This window comes from Rhinatrema bivittatum, chromosome 7 (assembly GCF_901001135.1).
Source record: "Rhinatrema bivittatum chromosome 7, aRhiBiv1.1, whole genome shotgun sequence".
NCBI lineage: Eukaryota > Metazoa > Chordata > Amphibia > Gymnophiona > Rhinatrematidae > Rhinatrema > Rhinatrema bivittatum.
The window spans coordinates 257,324,225-257,339,396 of NC_042621.1; the positions used below are offsets into that span (position 1 = coordinate 257,324,225).

Below are 15,172 nucleotides of genomic sequence, written 5' to 3' on the forward strand. Positions count from 1 at the left end.
TGAAATTGCCTTTTAAAGGATCACTCATGCTTGGGAGTGAGCTGGGAAAAATGACCAATAAGTGGGGTGAGGCCCAGGTTCCTCAGGTACCAGAGGATAAGAAGCAGATACCACACTCCTTCAGCATGAGAGCTTGTGCTAGGGGTTTCAGATGCTTTTGACCCTACAGAGGAGCAGCGTCCCAGAGGACTCAGCCTTTGGGTAGGTCTCAGTACTTTTGTCCCAGGCAGCCCAGAAGGGGTGCAGGCTCGGATAGTGATGCTCCACGAACCTTTCAATGAAGGTGTGCTGACCCACCTCCGGGAACAAGAGATAGGTGTTCACCTCTTTCTTTTTTATTGGAGGTGGGTCAAGATCACATCAGACCAGTGGGTTGTGGAGGTGATAAGAGATAGTTACGCTCTGGTTTTCTCAGTGTTCTTCAAGACGTCTTCATGGTGTCTCCCTGCAATTCTCTGCATAAGAGACAAGCAGTGCACATTGTCAAGGCTCTTCTGCCTGCGGGCTATAGTTCCAGTGCCCAGGTCTCAAGAAAATAGGATGATATTCCATTTATTTCATTGTGCCCAGGAAGGAAGGCTCCTTTACCCCATCCTAGATTTCAAATGAGTCAACCGTCATTTGCGGGTGACTCATTTTTGTATGGAAACCTTACACTTAATGATAATAGCAGTACAGTCGGGAGAGTTTCTGACATCCCTAGATTTGTCAGAGGCGTATCTTCATATTCCCATCTGCCTGAAGTATCAATGTTTTCTGCATTTCACTGTATTGGAGTGACACTATCAGTTTTGAGCGCTGCCTTTTGGGTTGGCCACCGTGCCCAGAACCTTTTCCAAAGTTATGATGGTGGTTGCGCAGTGTTGAGAAAGGATGGCATTCTGGTTCACCCATACTTAGATGATTGGTTGATTTGGACCAGGAGTCTGGAAGAGAGCCTTTAGTTCTCATGCAAGGTGATCTTATTGCTACAGGAGATCACCTTGGGTGGTGAACTTGGCCAAGAGCAATCTACCAGCCATCCCAGTCACTGGAGTATCTTGGTGTTCGGTTCGACACAAAGCAATGCAGGTTGTTCCTGCCATAGGACTGCATTCAGAAGCTGATGGCGCAGGTGCAACTATTAACAGAAACAATATGCCTGACAGTGAGGTCTTATCTACAGTTGCTTGATTTGATGGCGGCCACCCTAAAGGTGGTTCTGTGGGCAGAGGATGTGGTTAGTGCAGTTAGTATAGCTGTGTTTAAAAAAGGATTGGATAAGTTCTTAGAGGAGAAGTCCATTTCCTGCTATTAGGTTCACTTAGAGAATAGCCACTGCCATTAGCAATGGTAACATGGAATGGACTTAGCTTTTGGGTACTTGCCAGGTTCTTATGGCCTGGATTGGCCACTGTTGGAAACAGGATGCTGGGCTTGATGGACCCTTGGTCTGACCCAGTATGGCATTTTCTTATGTTCTTATGTTCTTAGAATGGTCAGCCGAAGCAGGCAGGCAGCAGGCAGGCAGGTCCAGTAGGCACTCTGGGTCAGAAGGCAGGCCGCAGGCAGGCAAGTCCAGTAGGCACTCCGGGTCAGAAGGCAGGCAGCAGGCAGACAGGTCCAGTAGGCACTCCGAGTCAGAAGGCAGGCAGGAAGTAGCAAACACGACTGAGCACCAGCACAGCAAGCCTGTAGCTGAGGCAATGCTGTGCTGGACTCAGCTCTTTAAATAGTAGTTTTTCACGTGCAAACGCGTTGATCTCCGGGAGGGCGTCTGACGTCAGCTGGTGGGCGGAGCTTGTGCGCGAGTCGCGTTGGCCTACGCTGCCGCTGGCAGTCTCTGATGATCGACGGTGAGGACCCTCCCTGCCCGAGGACGCCGCGAGGTAACACTGTCTTTTAGCCAGTTTGCAATCCACCAAAGGACATCGCCACCTATCCCATGACTTTTCACTTTTCCTAGAAGCCTCTCATGAGGAACTTTGTCAAACGCCTTCTGAAAATCCAAGTATACTACATCTACCGGTTCACCTTTATCCACATGTTTATTAACTCCTTCTGGACTGATACTCTGGCCTTTATTCTCACTATCCACTCGGACACTCTCTTCTGGCCTCCTGTGATTCCTGAACCTGCTTGCTTGGACATTGACCGCACACCCTTGTTTGTGGTGGACATTCCCCTGTGCCTCCTCTCTAGGAGACCCTGCAAGGCCCACCTAAGACCAGGCGGCCCGGGTACCCAAAGGCTCAACCTGCAGAAATCCTGAGTTGCTGTTGTCAAAGCTCCAGCTAGCTTCTGTCTCCTCCTGTGCTCCGCCTCCTGGTGGCAGGTGCTTTCTGGGTCCGACCAGAGGGCCGTACCAATCCTGCACCAGGCCAAGGGTCCACCTCCAGCGCAACAGTTTAACCTTGGTGTCCTCAAAACCAGAATTATCTATACCCATCGGGTCAACAGGCAAAATATTATTGGATGCCTGTTGAACAGTACTTGGGTCTTCCCCCTCAAGAGATCTCAATAATGGGGGATAGTCCAGCCTCACATCTTGTAATAAAGAAGCCAATGGTTGTGGAGGAAGTTTACTTTTAACAGGACTCAAAGAAGCTCCTATAGAAGAGCTTCCAGTGCAGTCACTGGTAGACAACTCACCCATCCACAACAAGTGGTTGTCTACAGGGCCTCGAAATACAGTTGAAGCAGGTGTAGATGTAGAAATTTTTTATTTTCTTTTTGTCCCCATCAAAACAAGGCGAAACAAAGCTGCGTGCCAATGGCTCGTGCCATAGGCCTCAAGGTTTTATAGAGGCAGATGTCGCTTGTTGATGACGTCAGTGGTGGCATCGAGGGGGAGGATGGGGTGTCACCGCTCCTGGAACCGGCATCCCAAGGAAGCTCACAGCAGCCCTCGAATTTTAAAACAAGTATCTCAAAATAGCGAACTCCCACTCACTCGGCATAGGCCTCAAGGTTTTATAGAGGCAGATGTCGCTTGTTGATGACGTCAGTGGTGGCATCGAGGGGGAGGATGGGGTGTCACCGCACCTGGAACCGGCATCCCAAGGAAGCTCACAGCAGCCCTCGATGTTTAAAACAGGTATCTCAAAATAGCTAACTCCCACTCACTCGGCATAGGCCTCAAGGTTTTATAGAGGCAGATGTCTCTTGTTGATGACTTCAGCGGTGGCGTCGAGGAGGGGGATGGGGCATCGCCATGGCTGGAACCGGCACCCCATGGAAGCTCCCAGCAGCCCTCGATGTTTAAAACAGGTATCTCCAAATAGGGAACTCCCACTCACTCGGCATAGGCCTCAAGTTTTTATAGAGGCAGATGTCACTTGATGACGTCAGGGGTGGCGACGAGGGGGGTGGATGGGGTATCACTGCAGCTGGAACCAGCACCCCAAGGTATCTCCAATTAGGGAACTCCCCTTAATTTCCTTTTCTTTAAGGAGGTTAGGTGAATCCACCTTCCCACCCTCGGCTGCCAGATATTGGTGCTATTGTCCTCCTGCGTGGCTGCAGACTAGTGTTATTACACTCCTTGTCTGAGCTCAGTGGTTTTCTGTAGCTGAGTGCTGGATTGGTTGTCTGTTAATAATCAAGTTTTTGTTAGTTTGTCCACAATTGGCTTTTGCAGAGAATACTGGTGGGCTGATATCAGTGCAGGGGTTTATATACTGTGACATCAGCTTTGCTCCGTCTCCATCTGCTGGTAAGAACATAAGAACATAAGAAATTGCCATGCTGGGTCAGACCAAGGGTCCATCAAGCCCAGTATCCTGTTTCCAACAGAGGCCAAACCAGGCCACAAGAACCTGGCAATTACCCAAACACTAAGAAGATCCCATGCTACTGATGCAATTAATAGCAGTTGCTATTCCCTAATTAAACTTGATTAATAGCCGTTAATGGACTTCTCCTCCAAGAACTTATCCAAGCCTTTTTTGAACCCAGCTACACTAACTGCACTAACCACATCCTCTGGCAACAAATTCCAGAGCTTTATTGTGCGTTGAATGAAAAAGAATTTTCTCTGATTAGTCTTAAATGTGCTACTTGCTATCTTCATGGAATGCCCCCTAGTTCTTCTATTATTCGAAAGTGTAAATAACCGAGTCACATCTACTCGTTCAAGACCTCTCATGATCTTAAAGACCTCTATCATATCCCCCCTCAGCTGAATCTTCTCCAAGCTGAACAGCCCTAACCTCTTTAGCCTTTCCTCATAGTGGAGCTGTTCCATCCCCTTTATCATTTTGGTTGCCCTTCTCTGTACCTTCTCCATCGCAACTATATCTTTTTTTAGATGCGGTGACCAGAATTGTACACAGTATTTAAGATGTGGTCTCACCATGGAGCGATATAGAGGCATTATGACATTTTCCGTTTTATTAACCAGTCCCTTCCTAATAATTCCTAACATTCTGTTTGGAATTATTAGGAAGAGGTGCATAACCCACTGGTGGTGGATCTACCTATCTGCCTTATAGAAAAAGAAATTATCAGGTAAGTAGTAATTTCTCCTTTATCCGGCTAAGTTACAAAGTATATTCAGCAGCACAACTAAGCCGCTGAATATATACGTATATGTCATGCTTAGCCGTATAAGTTATAACCAGCTAAATTTAGACCTGCTCTATGGGATGTCTAACTTAGCTGCAAACTTATACAGCTGACCATACATTGGTAATTAGCTGCATAACTTGTACAGCTAACTTGCTCCACCCCAATCCACCCACTACATGCCCACAAGTTACATGGCTAACTTTTTAGCCTTGTAAGTGACTTATGTAGCTAAGCAATGGCTGCTGAATATAGGCGCATATTCAGCAGCCACTACTTAGTCAAATAAGTTACACTTATCTAGCTAAATAGCACTGAACACGCTTTGAATATTGACCTCATTATTCTTTAGTTCAGATATGGACTTAAAAATGGTATATCCATCTCTCCCCATCCTCCATCCATGGTCTCTCTCAACTATTCTCCTATCATAACAAAGTTGGCTGCCTTGAGGGTCAGAACTTTTCAACTTCATGTTGTCTGGATCTGCTACTATTCTTAGCTTGAACCACATGAACTGAATATTATTTGAGTATCAGGTCCTACATCTTCTAAATGAATTATCATTATTTTGACATATTTTCCTAAATAAACAAAAAACCTAAATTTGAAAGCTGTATCCTATGTAGAAGATTGTTTGATGCCACATGTCCCATCCCATCATCTTAGATCTGCTAAGCATATGGATAAATTTACCTGTTTGGTTGTATTTTAGTTAGGTTTGTATTTAAAGCTGCTAAACTGTGAATTTTATTGTTTTATAATTTTAATGGTATGAAACTGGTAAAAGTGTCTGCATGGCTGAAATACATTTCAGTTTTATTTAGGTTTCCAGCAATCTTTTTAATATGACACTCTGTTATTTCTGCTGGAATTTAGAATTATGTTCTTGATGCCTATCTTTCTTTATATAGATATCGTACGTAGTGACATCTCCTTGGACAAGCAAAAACGTTGTAACATTGCGCAGCACCCAGGCACTATGCTGGAACTACAAAGGGAGAAGGCAGCCCAGATGCATTTAGTTCTTTTAAAGGAGCAGTTGTCAAACACCTATAGCAACTTGACACTAACAGGTAAGGCTTCATGGTCTATTGAAGAAGGGTTCTGAGTAAAGAAATGATACGATGACAGCCTTTTATCTACTTGTGTGTACTTGTAAATTACTGTGCATGTGCCACTAATTGAATAACTTAGGTTCATTAAAGAAAACTAAATATTTTATTTAGAGTTTGTTTGATATCTTCAATGTTTATGCCTGCCATAAACACTCAATATTTTCACCCACAAATATGGTTACATAGCCACAAAATATAGAATCAGAAATCAAGCCATACTGTACATTTATACCAATATTCCTATACCTGTTTTTTTGTAACTGAAATTGAATAATGAGTCAGCCAAGGCAAGCCTGTAATTATGATATATGTTTGATCCTTTTGGGGCTCATTAGTATAGTACTATAATCTGACTAGGTTTTTTTTTTTTTTTATAAAGCAAGCATTAAGCACTATAAAGGCATGGTAACTATAAAATAAAGAATGCCTCTTTGATTTTCAAAATAAATATTTTTCATGTGTACATTCCTGCTTACAAACCATCCAATTAGTGCAAGAATTTTGTTTCAGCAAAGTCACAGTAATGTATGTAAACCTGAAATTACTCTGGGTTTTATCATGCAAATGAATGTTTGAGATGTCCTAGTTTTTTTGATATCCAATCTTATATTCACTATCATACAGCTTATAGATTTTCAAGCTAAGGGGTTTATTTATTAAGTCGTGGTATTTTCTTTGGAGAGAAAAATACTGCGAGATTCACTAATCTGTTGTACTTGGTAAAATACAGCAGGGGAAATTACCCAGAAGCAATATGTGATGGCGATCCCACATTTTGGAGCTGCCATCTTTTAAAGGGCCTGAGCAGTCTGCATACTGGCTCTCCTGGTTAAGTTAAAGCCTTTGGGGATCTAGTGAGACCCCTTCCCCCACCCACTGCCACCACTCCTTGAGGCTGCCAGTTTTAAAAATAAATACAAGTTTAAAGATCCTGTGCCTGGCCCTACCCCTTACCCTCTAATCCCAAACCCCACTCCCTTTGAGTTTTAAAAGTTAACCCCTTCCCCCTGAGTGTCACCTCAGTTTGCTGGTCCTGTGTCGTCATGTGATAGGGGCAACAGCATGTCCCTCAGTATAACTTTGATTTTCATATTTCTTCTGAAAAAGTTTTTTACAGCTATCTGTTTATATTCTTGGTACTATGGGTATTTATTTTATATGCATTGGCTTGTTTTTATTTTGGGTAGATGATTTCCTCATATAGACCAATGTCTATAACAACTTAATTCTCAATATGTTTTTCTTTCGATTTTTAAATTATATCACCTTTAAATAGCCCTTGTTATTGTTCAAACAAAAGAAAACGAATTCCAGTTCTCAAGAGCTATGAACTGGTCTGGTTGGGGGAGAGGGAAGGTTAACTTTAAAAACTCACAGAGTGTTTGGGTCTGGAGGGGTGGGGCTGGACATGGAATCTTGAAATGTTTGTTTTTACATTTTTACACCTTTGGCCACCTCAAGGAGCAGCAGGGGGTGGGGGATGGATGAGAATGATGTCTCACTAGACTCCCAGGGGTTTTAACTGGACTGGGGATGGGGGGAGAGGTCAGTATGCAGGCCATTTGAGCCTTTTAAGGAAAACCCTGGGAGCATTGGGACATGCATTAGATGTTCCTGGGAAAAGTTACACAGCTATGCAGCTTAATAAATGTTTCCCTAAAACGGTAAATTACTCTAGATCTTATTTTAAAGTAAATGTATCTCATTTAGAAGTCTGTATCTGGGAATTTAATGAGAATGAGGCAGATTTATAAAAAATCACTGAGTGGCTATGGTGCCCAGCTAATTTTAGCCAGTTATCTTTAGGGGAACTTTCACCTGAACCCAACCCACTAGTTTTTCAGCTGAAAGTTTGGCTGATGCTAGCTGGTCAAAATTTGACCAGCTATATTAAACAAACTTAGGGCCAGATTTATTAAGGCTTTTCTCCCATTTTCTGTCTATGGAAAAAATCCTTAGTGAATCGGGTACTTAATTGGTTGGAGCTTAAAATCAGCACTAACTGGCTAAGTCGTTTTAAAACATCCTCCAGATCCCCTTCGTCCTGGTACTCAATCTAAAAAATAAAGCCTTCCCAAAGTTACGATTCCTTTTCCTTCCTCCTGACATCCAAAGAATTTAAAAAAAACCTTTCTTCCCAATTCTCCTCCCTTCCTCCCAATATCCAATGTAAAAAACAAACAAACCCCAAGTCCCTCAAACTCCTTTCCCCATCTTGATCCCCTCCCAGATATTTCATATAAAACCCCCAATCTCCCTCCTGATACTCAGCAACCCCCACCTATAATCCCTTCCTTCATCTCCTCCCATCCTTACGATTCCAGAGACTCCTCTTATACCCGGCAGAAGGGATGTGACAGCCATCACGCTTGCTCCATGGCTCACTGCTTAATGGAACACAAGAAGCCAAAAGCATCTGGCCATACTTCCTCTCCCACGCAATCTTATCTACATACCAAAACACAGTTATTTGTTATAGCTCCATACAAATTAATAGAGAAAACACTTGCACTCGCACACGTGAAAAAATGCTTATTCTGGGTAAACATTACCATTAGTAGATTGGAAAAGTATGATGTATCATGTGCTGTTACAGTCTTTACATGCAAACATTCATGCAAACCCCATTATGACTGGTTTAATTCACTGTATTGAATTAAAAGTGGCCCAGGGCTGGCCTGTTGGCTCAGTGGCATACTACACGCTGCCATGAAGAAGTCACAGAATAGATTCCTGGACTTAGCTTCTGCTTCCCAGTCAGCTGCAGCTAGGGATGCTCATAGACATAGTTTGCCTGCTTAGTTTGGGAAAGAGACAAGGGGTAGGGAGTTTAGATTGACAGTGGGGAGGGGGGAACTTTTTCTTCCCCCTACCAGATTGGCATGAATTAGCTTTCTCTCCCCCTCCATTCCTGACATTCATTTTCTGTAACCCATACTCACTCTGTCGCTCACACACACTTATTCTCTCTCATTCTCAAGCTGCTGCCCCCTCCCCCAGACTTGACTCCCATCAGCTTTGGCTGCAGCAAGGTTATTCAATAAAATATTTTTTAACCTTTGTATTTCCAGATCTTCTATTTAGTTTGTCATCTTCTTTTATGCTCTTTTCTTGATTCTGCTTCAATTTCTTTCCTGTTTCCTTTAATCTATTATTTAATTTATTTTAACGTCTCTAGCCTTTCCTTATTAATTCAATTTTTTCATTTTCCACATTTCCTCTCTCCTCTGATTTCTAAGTTTCCTTCTTCTGTTACCCATTCTATTCTCTCAGGTTTGCCTCTAGATTTTTCCACCCTGTTGCCATCCTTATTTTGCTTATGTCATTTCTAGGTTCCATTTCTTTTATTTTCTTTTTTCCTTGTGTTTCTCTTTATTCTGTCTACTTTTTTTCATTCTTCTCTATCCACATATCTGTCACACATTATCCTTGTTCCTATTCTCCTCAAAGACACCTCTTCTCTCCATATATTCTCTCTGTTCCTCACCTCACATACTGCTCTCCTCCTATCATACATCCCTCAACTCTTTCCCTTATCTATTTTTCTTCTTATCTCTCTCCTCCACACCACCCTCCTTCTTCCTTTAATTTTTCTTCCCTCCTCTCTTTCCACTTTCACCCCCTCTTCTCTCTCCTCCACCTCTTCCTTCATCTCTTTCTTTCTTCCCCTTCACATTGTCCCCCTCATGTCTCTCCTTTCCCTCTCCTTCCCGCCACCCTTTTTTCTCTCCACTCCATCTTTCCTTCTTCCTCCTTGCACCTTCTCTCTCCCCTTTTTTTCCTAATTCCCAAATCCATCATCCCTCATCTCTCTGTGCCCCATCATTTATTTTAAAAGGTTTATTATTCATGAATATCTTAAATTCTAGGCAGGGACCTCCATAGCATTCATAAATTCATCACATAAAACAAACTAACAAACTTTGGTCCTAGATTGGAAGATGTAACATGTTAATCTAAATGGGCTACCACTCCATCTGAACCAGAAAGCAATTCTAGTTTGCTCGCAAATTCTGGATAACCTGTTGTATCGAATGCCTGAGTAAAAAAGAGATTTTTTAGCTATTTCCTGAAAGTGGAAAGAGAAACTTAAGACCTTAGTTGACTAGCGAGATAGTTTCATAGCTGAGGACCAGGAACAACAAAGGGATTTTTAGCTCGAGTTTCGACTAACCGGGTTAGGTGCAGAGGGAATATTATGAAGATTATGACCAGCTGACCTCAATATACAAGGTGTCCTTAGATCTTTTAAACAGAACCAGAAAAAAGGGATGATCATCATTACTCAGTCTCTTAAGAATTAATACAAGTGTCATGTATTTTACATGCCATGATATCAGGAGCCAGGGTAGAGAACTCAGCACTTGCACTGTTTGTAAGACTTTTGATGTAAATGTTAGAAGCCCTGTATATAAAGAATTACAGTAATCAAGTGTTGACAAAACTAATGCTTAAGGCACTATGCAATAATCATGCCAAATGTAGTTTCAAGCCACGTAAAATCTGTAGCTTAAAAAATTGATATTTTACTGCTGATTGAATTTGAGGGCTCATTGACAGCTTCGAGTCTAAAAAAATGCCTAAATTTCAGACGGCCAAGGAAATTGGAACTGAGCAGTCCTCATACTAAAAAACTATTGTGCACATCAGAAGGAATCCCTCTTCCCAGCACCATCAGCTCTGTCTTCCCTGATATTTAATGTGAATTGATTAACAGTCATCCAGTTTTTTACAGCTGTTAAACACTTTGCAACTAAAGCTAAGATGTCCCCTAATGTTCCTAATATTGGGACAGAAAACTGGATATCATAGGGATGTGAATCGTTTTTTGACGATTTAAAATATCGTCCGATATATTTTAAATCGTCAAAAATCGTTAGGGCCACGATACAATACCAATTCCCCCGATTTATCGTCAAAAAATCGTAAATCGGGGGAAGGGGGAGGGCAGGAAAACCGGCACACTAAAACCCCCTAAAACCCACCCCCGACCCTTTAAATTAAATCCCCCACCCTCCCGAACCCCCCCCCCAAATGCATTAAATTACCTGGGAGTCCTCCGTAGCGGCGGTCCGTGGCTAAATCGGGGGAAGGGGGAGAGCACGAAAACCGGCACACTAGATCGTGAGGTCTTCAGCCGGCGCCATTTTTCAAAATGGCCGCCGCAAAATGGCGGCGGCCATAGACGAAAACGATTCGACGCAAGAGGTCGTTCCGGACCCCCGCTGGACTTTTGGCAAGTCTTGTGGGGGTCAGGAGGCCCCCCCAAGCTGGCCAAAAGTTCCTGGGGGTCCAGCGGGGGTCAAGGAGCGATTTCCTGCCGCGAATCGTTTTCCGTACGGAAAATGGCGCCGGCCATACGCGTATGGCCGGCGCCATACGCGTATGGCGTATGGCGGAACCCTCGCGGAAATCTTGCGAGGGTTCCGGACCTCGCTGAACGACCTCCTGCAGTCGATCTCCTGCCGGCGCCATTTTCCGTACGGAAAATGATTCGCGGCAGGAAATCGCTCCTTGACCCCCGCTGGACCCCCAGGAACTTTTGGCCAGCTTGGGGGGGCCTCCTGACCCCCACAAGACTTGCCAAAAGTCCAGCGGGGGTCCGGAACGACCTCTTGTGTCGAATCGTTTTTGTCTATGGCCGCTGCCATTTTGCGGCGGCCATTTTGAAAAATGGCGCCGGCTGAAGACCTCACGATCTAGTGTGCCAGTTTTTGTGCTCTCCCCCTTCCCCCGATTTAGCCACGGACTGCCGCTACGGAGGACTCCCAGGTAATTTAATGCATTTGGGGGGGGTGTTCGGGAGGGTGGGGGATTTAATTTAAAGGGTCGGGGTGGGTTTTAGGGGGTTTTAGTGTGCCACTGGACCACCAGGTAATTTAAGGCATTTGGGGGGGGGGTTCGGGAGGGGGGGATTTAATTTAAAGGGTCGGGGGTGGGTTTTAGGGGGTTTTAGTGTGCCGGCTCACGATTTTAACGATTATGACGATACTTTACACACACAAACGGCAACAATACGATTCCCTCCCCCTCCCAGCCGAAATCGATCGTTAAGACGATCGAGGACACGATTCACATCTCTAGGATATCATCCACATTTAATTGAAAGTCAACTACCAAATTAACTAATATCCAGTTTAATGGGCATATATAGAGATTGAATAACAAGGCTGAGAAGACTGAGCCTTGAGGTACATCAGTTGTAATAGGCAGTCAGGATGATGTAGTGGACCCAATTCTTACCTGATGACTACAGTTTGTCAAATAAGAGGTAAACCACTTCAATACGACAGAAGACACCTTTAAATCACTCAAATGGGACAACAAAATTGTGTGGTTTAGTGTGTCAAATGTGGCAGAGACATCACGCAGCACAAGAATGAATGAGCCGCTTGTGTCAGAGCTGTGGCGATATATGTCACAACTTGACAACAATTTCTTAGTATTATTGAAAAGGCAGAAACAAACAGGTTTTGGTTCATTACTTAATTGTTATTCAGATATTCTTTTATCTGTCTTAACACAATCCCCTCTATCAATTTTGACAAAAAAGAAGTGAAGAGACTAGATGGTAGTTAACAACTACTGTCTATTTAGTGCCGATTTGCAGACTTTTGACTAGCCTTTGTTGTAGGGTTGAGATTGTATGCAGACGACATACAGTTTTATATTCCTATGGGACCTACATGGCCTGAGGTGATAGCTATGATTTCTTTGTGCTTGACCACCATAAGAAGTTAGCTTATGTACAACAAATTTGCCTTAAATCTATCAAAAACAGAAATCATAGTTATCCAGCACAGAGATATTTTTTCGATACCCTCTGGTATTAAGGTTGAGAAAAAATAATTCAAAATTGCTTCACAGGTGATGAGTCTAAGGGTAATTGATTCAAAATTATCCCTTATTCCTCAAGTTAAATCTACAATTAAAACCGGCTTTTAAAAATTGCAACTTTTGCATAGTCTTAAACTGTTTTTGCAGCTAGTTGATTGTTACCATTGCTTGATTGTTATAATTCTGTCAATCTAGGCTTGCCAATGTCATCATTAAGAGCACTGCAATTTCTACAAAATGTGGCTGCTCGGCTGATTTCAGGCCGTAGTATAAAAAATAATATTATGCCTGTTCTATCTGACTTCCACTGACTCCCTATCCAGTCAAGGATCAAATATAAAACTGCAGTATTTGTTTACAAATTATTGTCTCTGGATTCTTTTCCCTGGATTAATGCCCTCCTCTGGATATAATATCTCACGAGATCTCTATGGTTTTCATGGAAAGTTTATTGGACATTTCATCCGTACATCAGGTCCAGTTAGTTGAGACTTGGAAGTGCATTTTCTGTGGCTGCTCCCATTCTGTGGAATTCATTTCCACATAATTTACAAATGGTAGACTGTCCAAAAACCTTTAAAAGCATGTTAAAGACCTTTTTATTTAAGTAAGCTTTCTTATAATTCTGAGTAGTTTTATGGTTTAAGATTTGTTGCTTATTTTTGTTGTTTTTATATGTCGATCTGATTATATGTATTCTGCCTAGGGTTTAGGTATAAATGGCATATAAATGCAAAGAAATAGTAAATAAATAAAAGTCTTCTAACGTTCGCTGTTGAAACCCTTCCCTTCACTAAACCATTTTGATTCCCATGTATTAAGTTTGGCAGTATCAACTCAAGTCTCTGTTGAAGTACCTTCACTAGCATTTTAATATCCAAGTTCAACAAGGAGATGGGCCAGTAAGAGCCACAGTCCTGTGCATCTTTCCACTTCTTTTGTAAAGAGAGATCATAGCATCAGCCATGTCACCCAGAGCTGTATCCATTTCCCCAGCCTTTTGAAAAAGCAAAAGCGAAAAGGGGGCAACATCAGGCAAGAATTTCTTATAGAAATCCATTTGGAAACTATCTAGCCCGGGCACTTCCCACCCAGTAGAGCTTTAACAGCATCTTGAATCTCTGTCAGAGTGATTAGGGCCTCAAGACTACGTATCTGCTCTTCTCACAGATGAGGCAGATTCAAACTGCCTAGAAAATCTCTGATACCTTCTATATTAGAGGACTCAGGGTCAGCATAAATATTGGAAAAGTATTGAACAAATTGCTGCTCTATTTCTGAGGGATCTACAACAATCTCCCCAGACTGTATAGCAATAACATATGATCTGCCCACCCTCCTCTTAACTGCTCTAGCAAGTAGGGTTCCTGGCCTGCCTCCATGCTCATAGAATTTAATCCTAAATTACTTCAAGGAACGCCCACTTTTCTCAACCTCACGTGCTTTAAGTTCCCTCCAGGCAGACTCCAGCAACCTATATGTATCATTGGAGCAGTCCTGTTTGTGCTTCCCTTCCAATTGCCTAATTTTATCTGTCAAGCCTTCAACATTCTGCTATGCACCTTTTGCAAATGACTTGCATAATTTATAATTCTACCCCTCAGAAACACTTTGAAGGCATCCAGTGGAGACCCAGATCATATTCCTCTGCTGGATTAAATTCATTAAACTCAGACACAGCTTTATTGAATCAATTGATTAAGTCTGGAAAATGTTTATCACCAAGGAGAGCAACATTAAGCCTCCAGATAGAACTACTAGGTTTGGGGGAGGTAAGCCAGAATAGCACTACTGGATATGGTAGAGAACCCATAAAATAATCAATTCTACTGTATGTGGCATGCCTAGGAGAGTAATAAGTATAATTTCTTTCTGGATGCTGATGCCTCCATACATCCATCAGATTAAATGTCTGAGTACTATCTGTATTATTGGACATCTGGTAAGCCCTATGTCACCTTAGACGTTTTCTCTATATCCAGATCAGGATATGCTTACATACAATTTGTTAAAACCAAATGAGACCACTGTATCCATCAAATGACCATAAAAATCAGGCTGATCAAAGTTTGGACAATACACATTGACAAGCATGATCCCAACTGAGAATAATGTACAGTACAATATAACATACTGCCCCCCCAACATGTGAGTATGTTCTGTTCATCTTCAGGGGCAGGTTTTTATCAACTAATATACAGACACCCATTCCAACTTGCTCCTGACATGTTAAATGTATCTCATGTAGAAATAAAATGTGCACCTTGTTCCTACGAGCAAATTGCAAGATTCATTGTCATTTAACAGGAGATGAAATTCCTCAAACATTTAGGGAAATGCAATTAATAATCTTACTCATGTCAGGAAAAAGAAAGAAAGCCCATATATAATATTCATTACGTTTTTTCCTTTTGAGGGAAGTACAAAGAGTTAGAAAGACTGTTTACAAACAAAAAGATAGAAAAGAAGAAGAAACCTCTGCATCCCAGGTCGAGCTCCTCTAATCCTGCTGAGAAATCCTCAAAATACAATGAAAATCGTTTTATAGTATGCCTTTTTCCTCTACCTTCCCCCATCCTCGGAATTATTTTATTTATTTATTTATTTTAAATCTTTTCTATACCGTCGTTTGGAGGTGACCGTCACAACGGTTTACATCGAGGCACATAAAA

The 15,172-nt window shown here is 42.4% G+C and overlaps 1 protein-coding gene across 3 annotated transcripts in view; it reads left to right on the forward strand.

The window, feature by feature from the left end:
* HPSE2 (heparanase 2 (inactive)) overlaps positions 1 to 15,172 on the forward strand; it is a 1,066,536-nt gene that overhangs the window by 25,002 nt on the left and 1,026,362 nt on the right. For 2 of the 3 annotated variants that reach the window (XM_029610101.1, XM_029610102.1), the window contains exon 3: positions 5,460 to 5,621. The exons of the other annotated variant lie outside the window; for it this stretch is intronic. In XM_029610101.1, the coding sequence (XP_029465961.1) occupies positions 5,460 to 5,621 (162 nt within the window). The remainder of the gene's footprint in view (positions 1 to 5,459; positions 5,622 to 15,172) is intronic. 3 annotated transcript variants of the gene reach the window in all.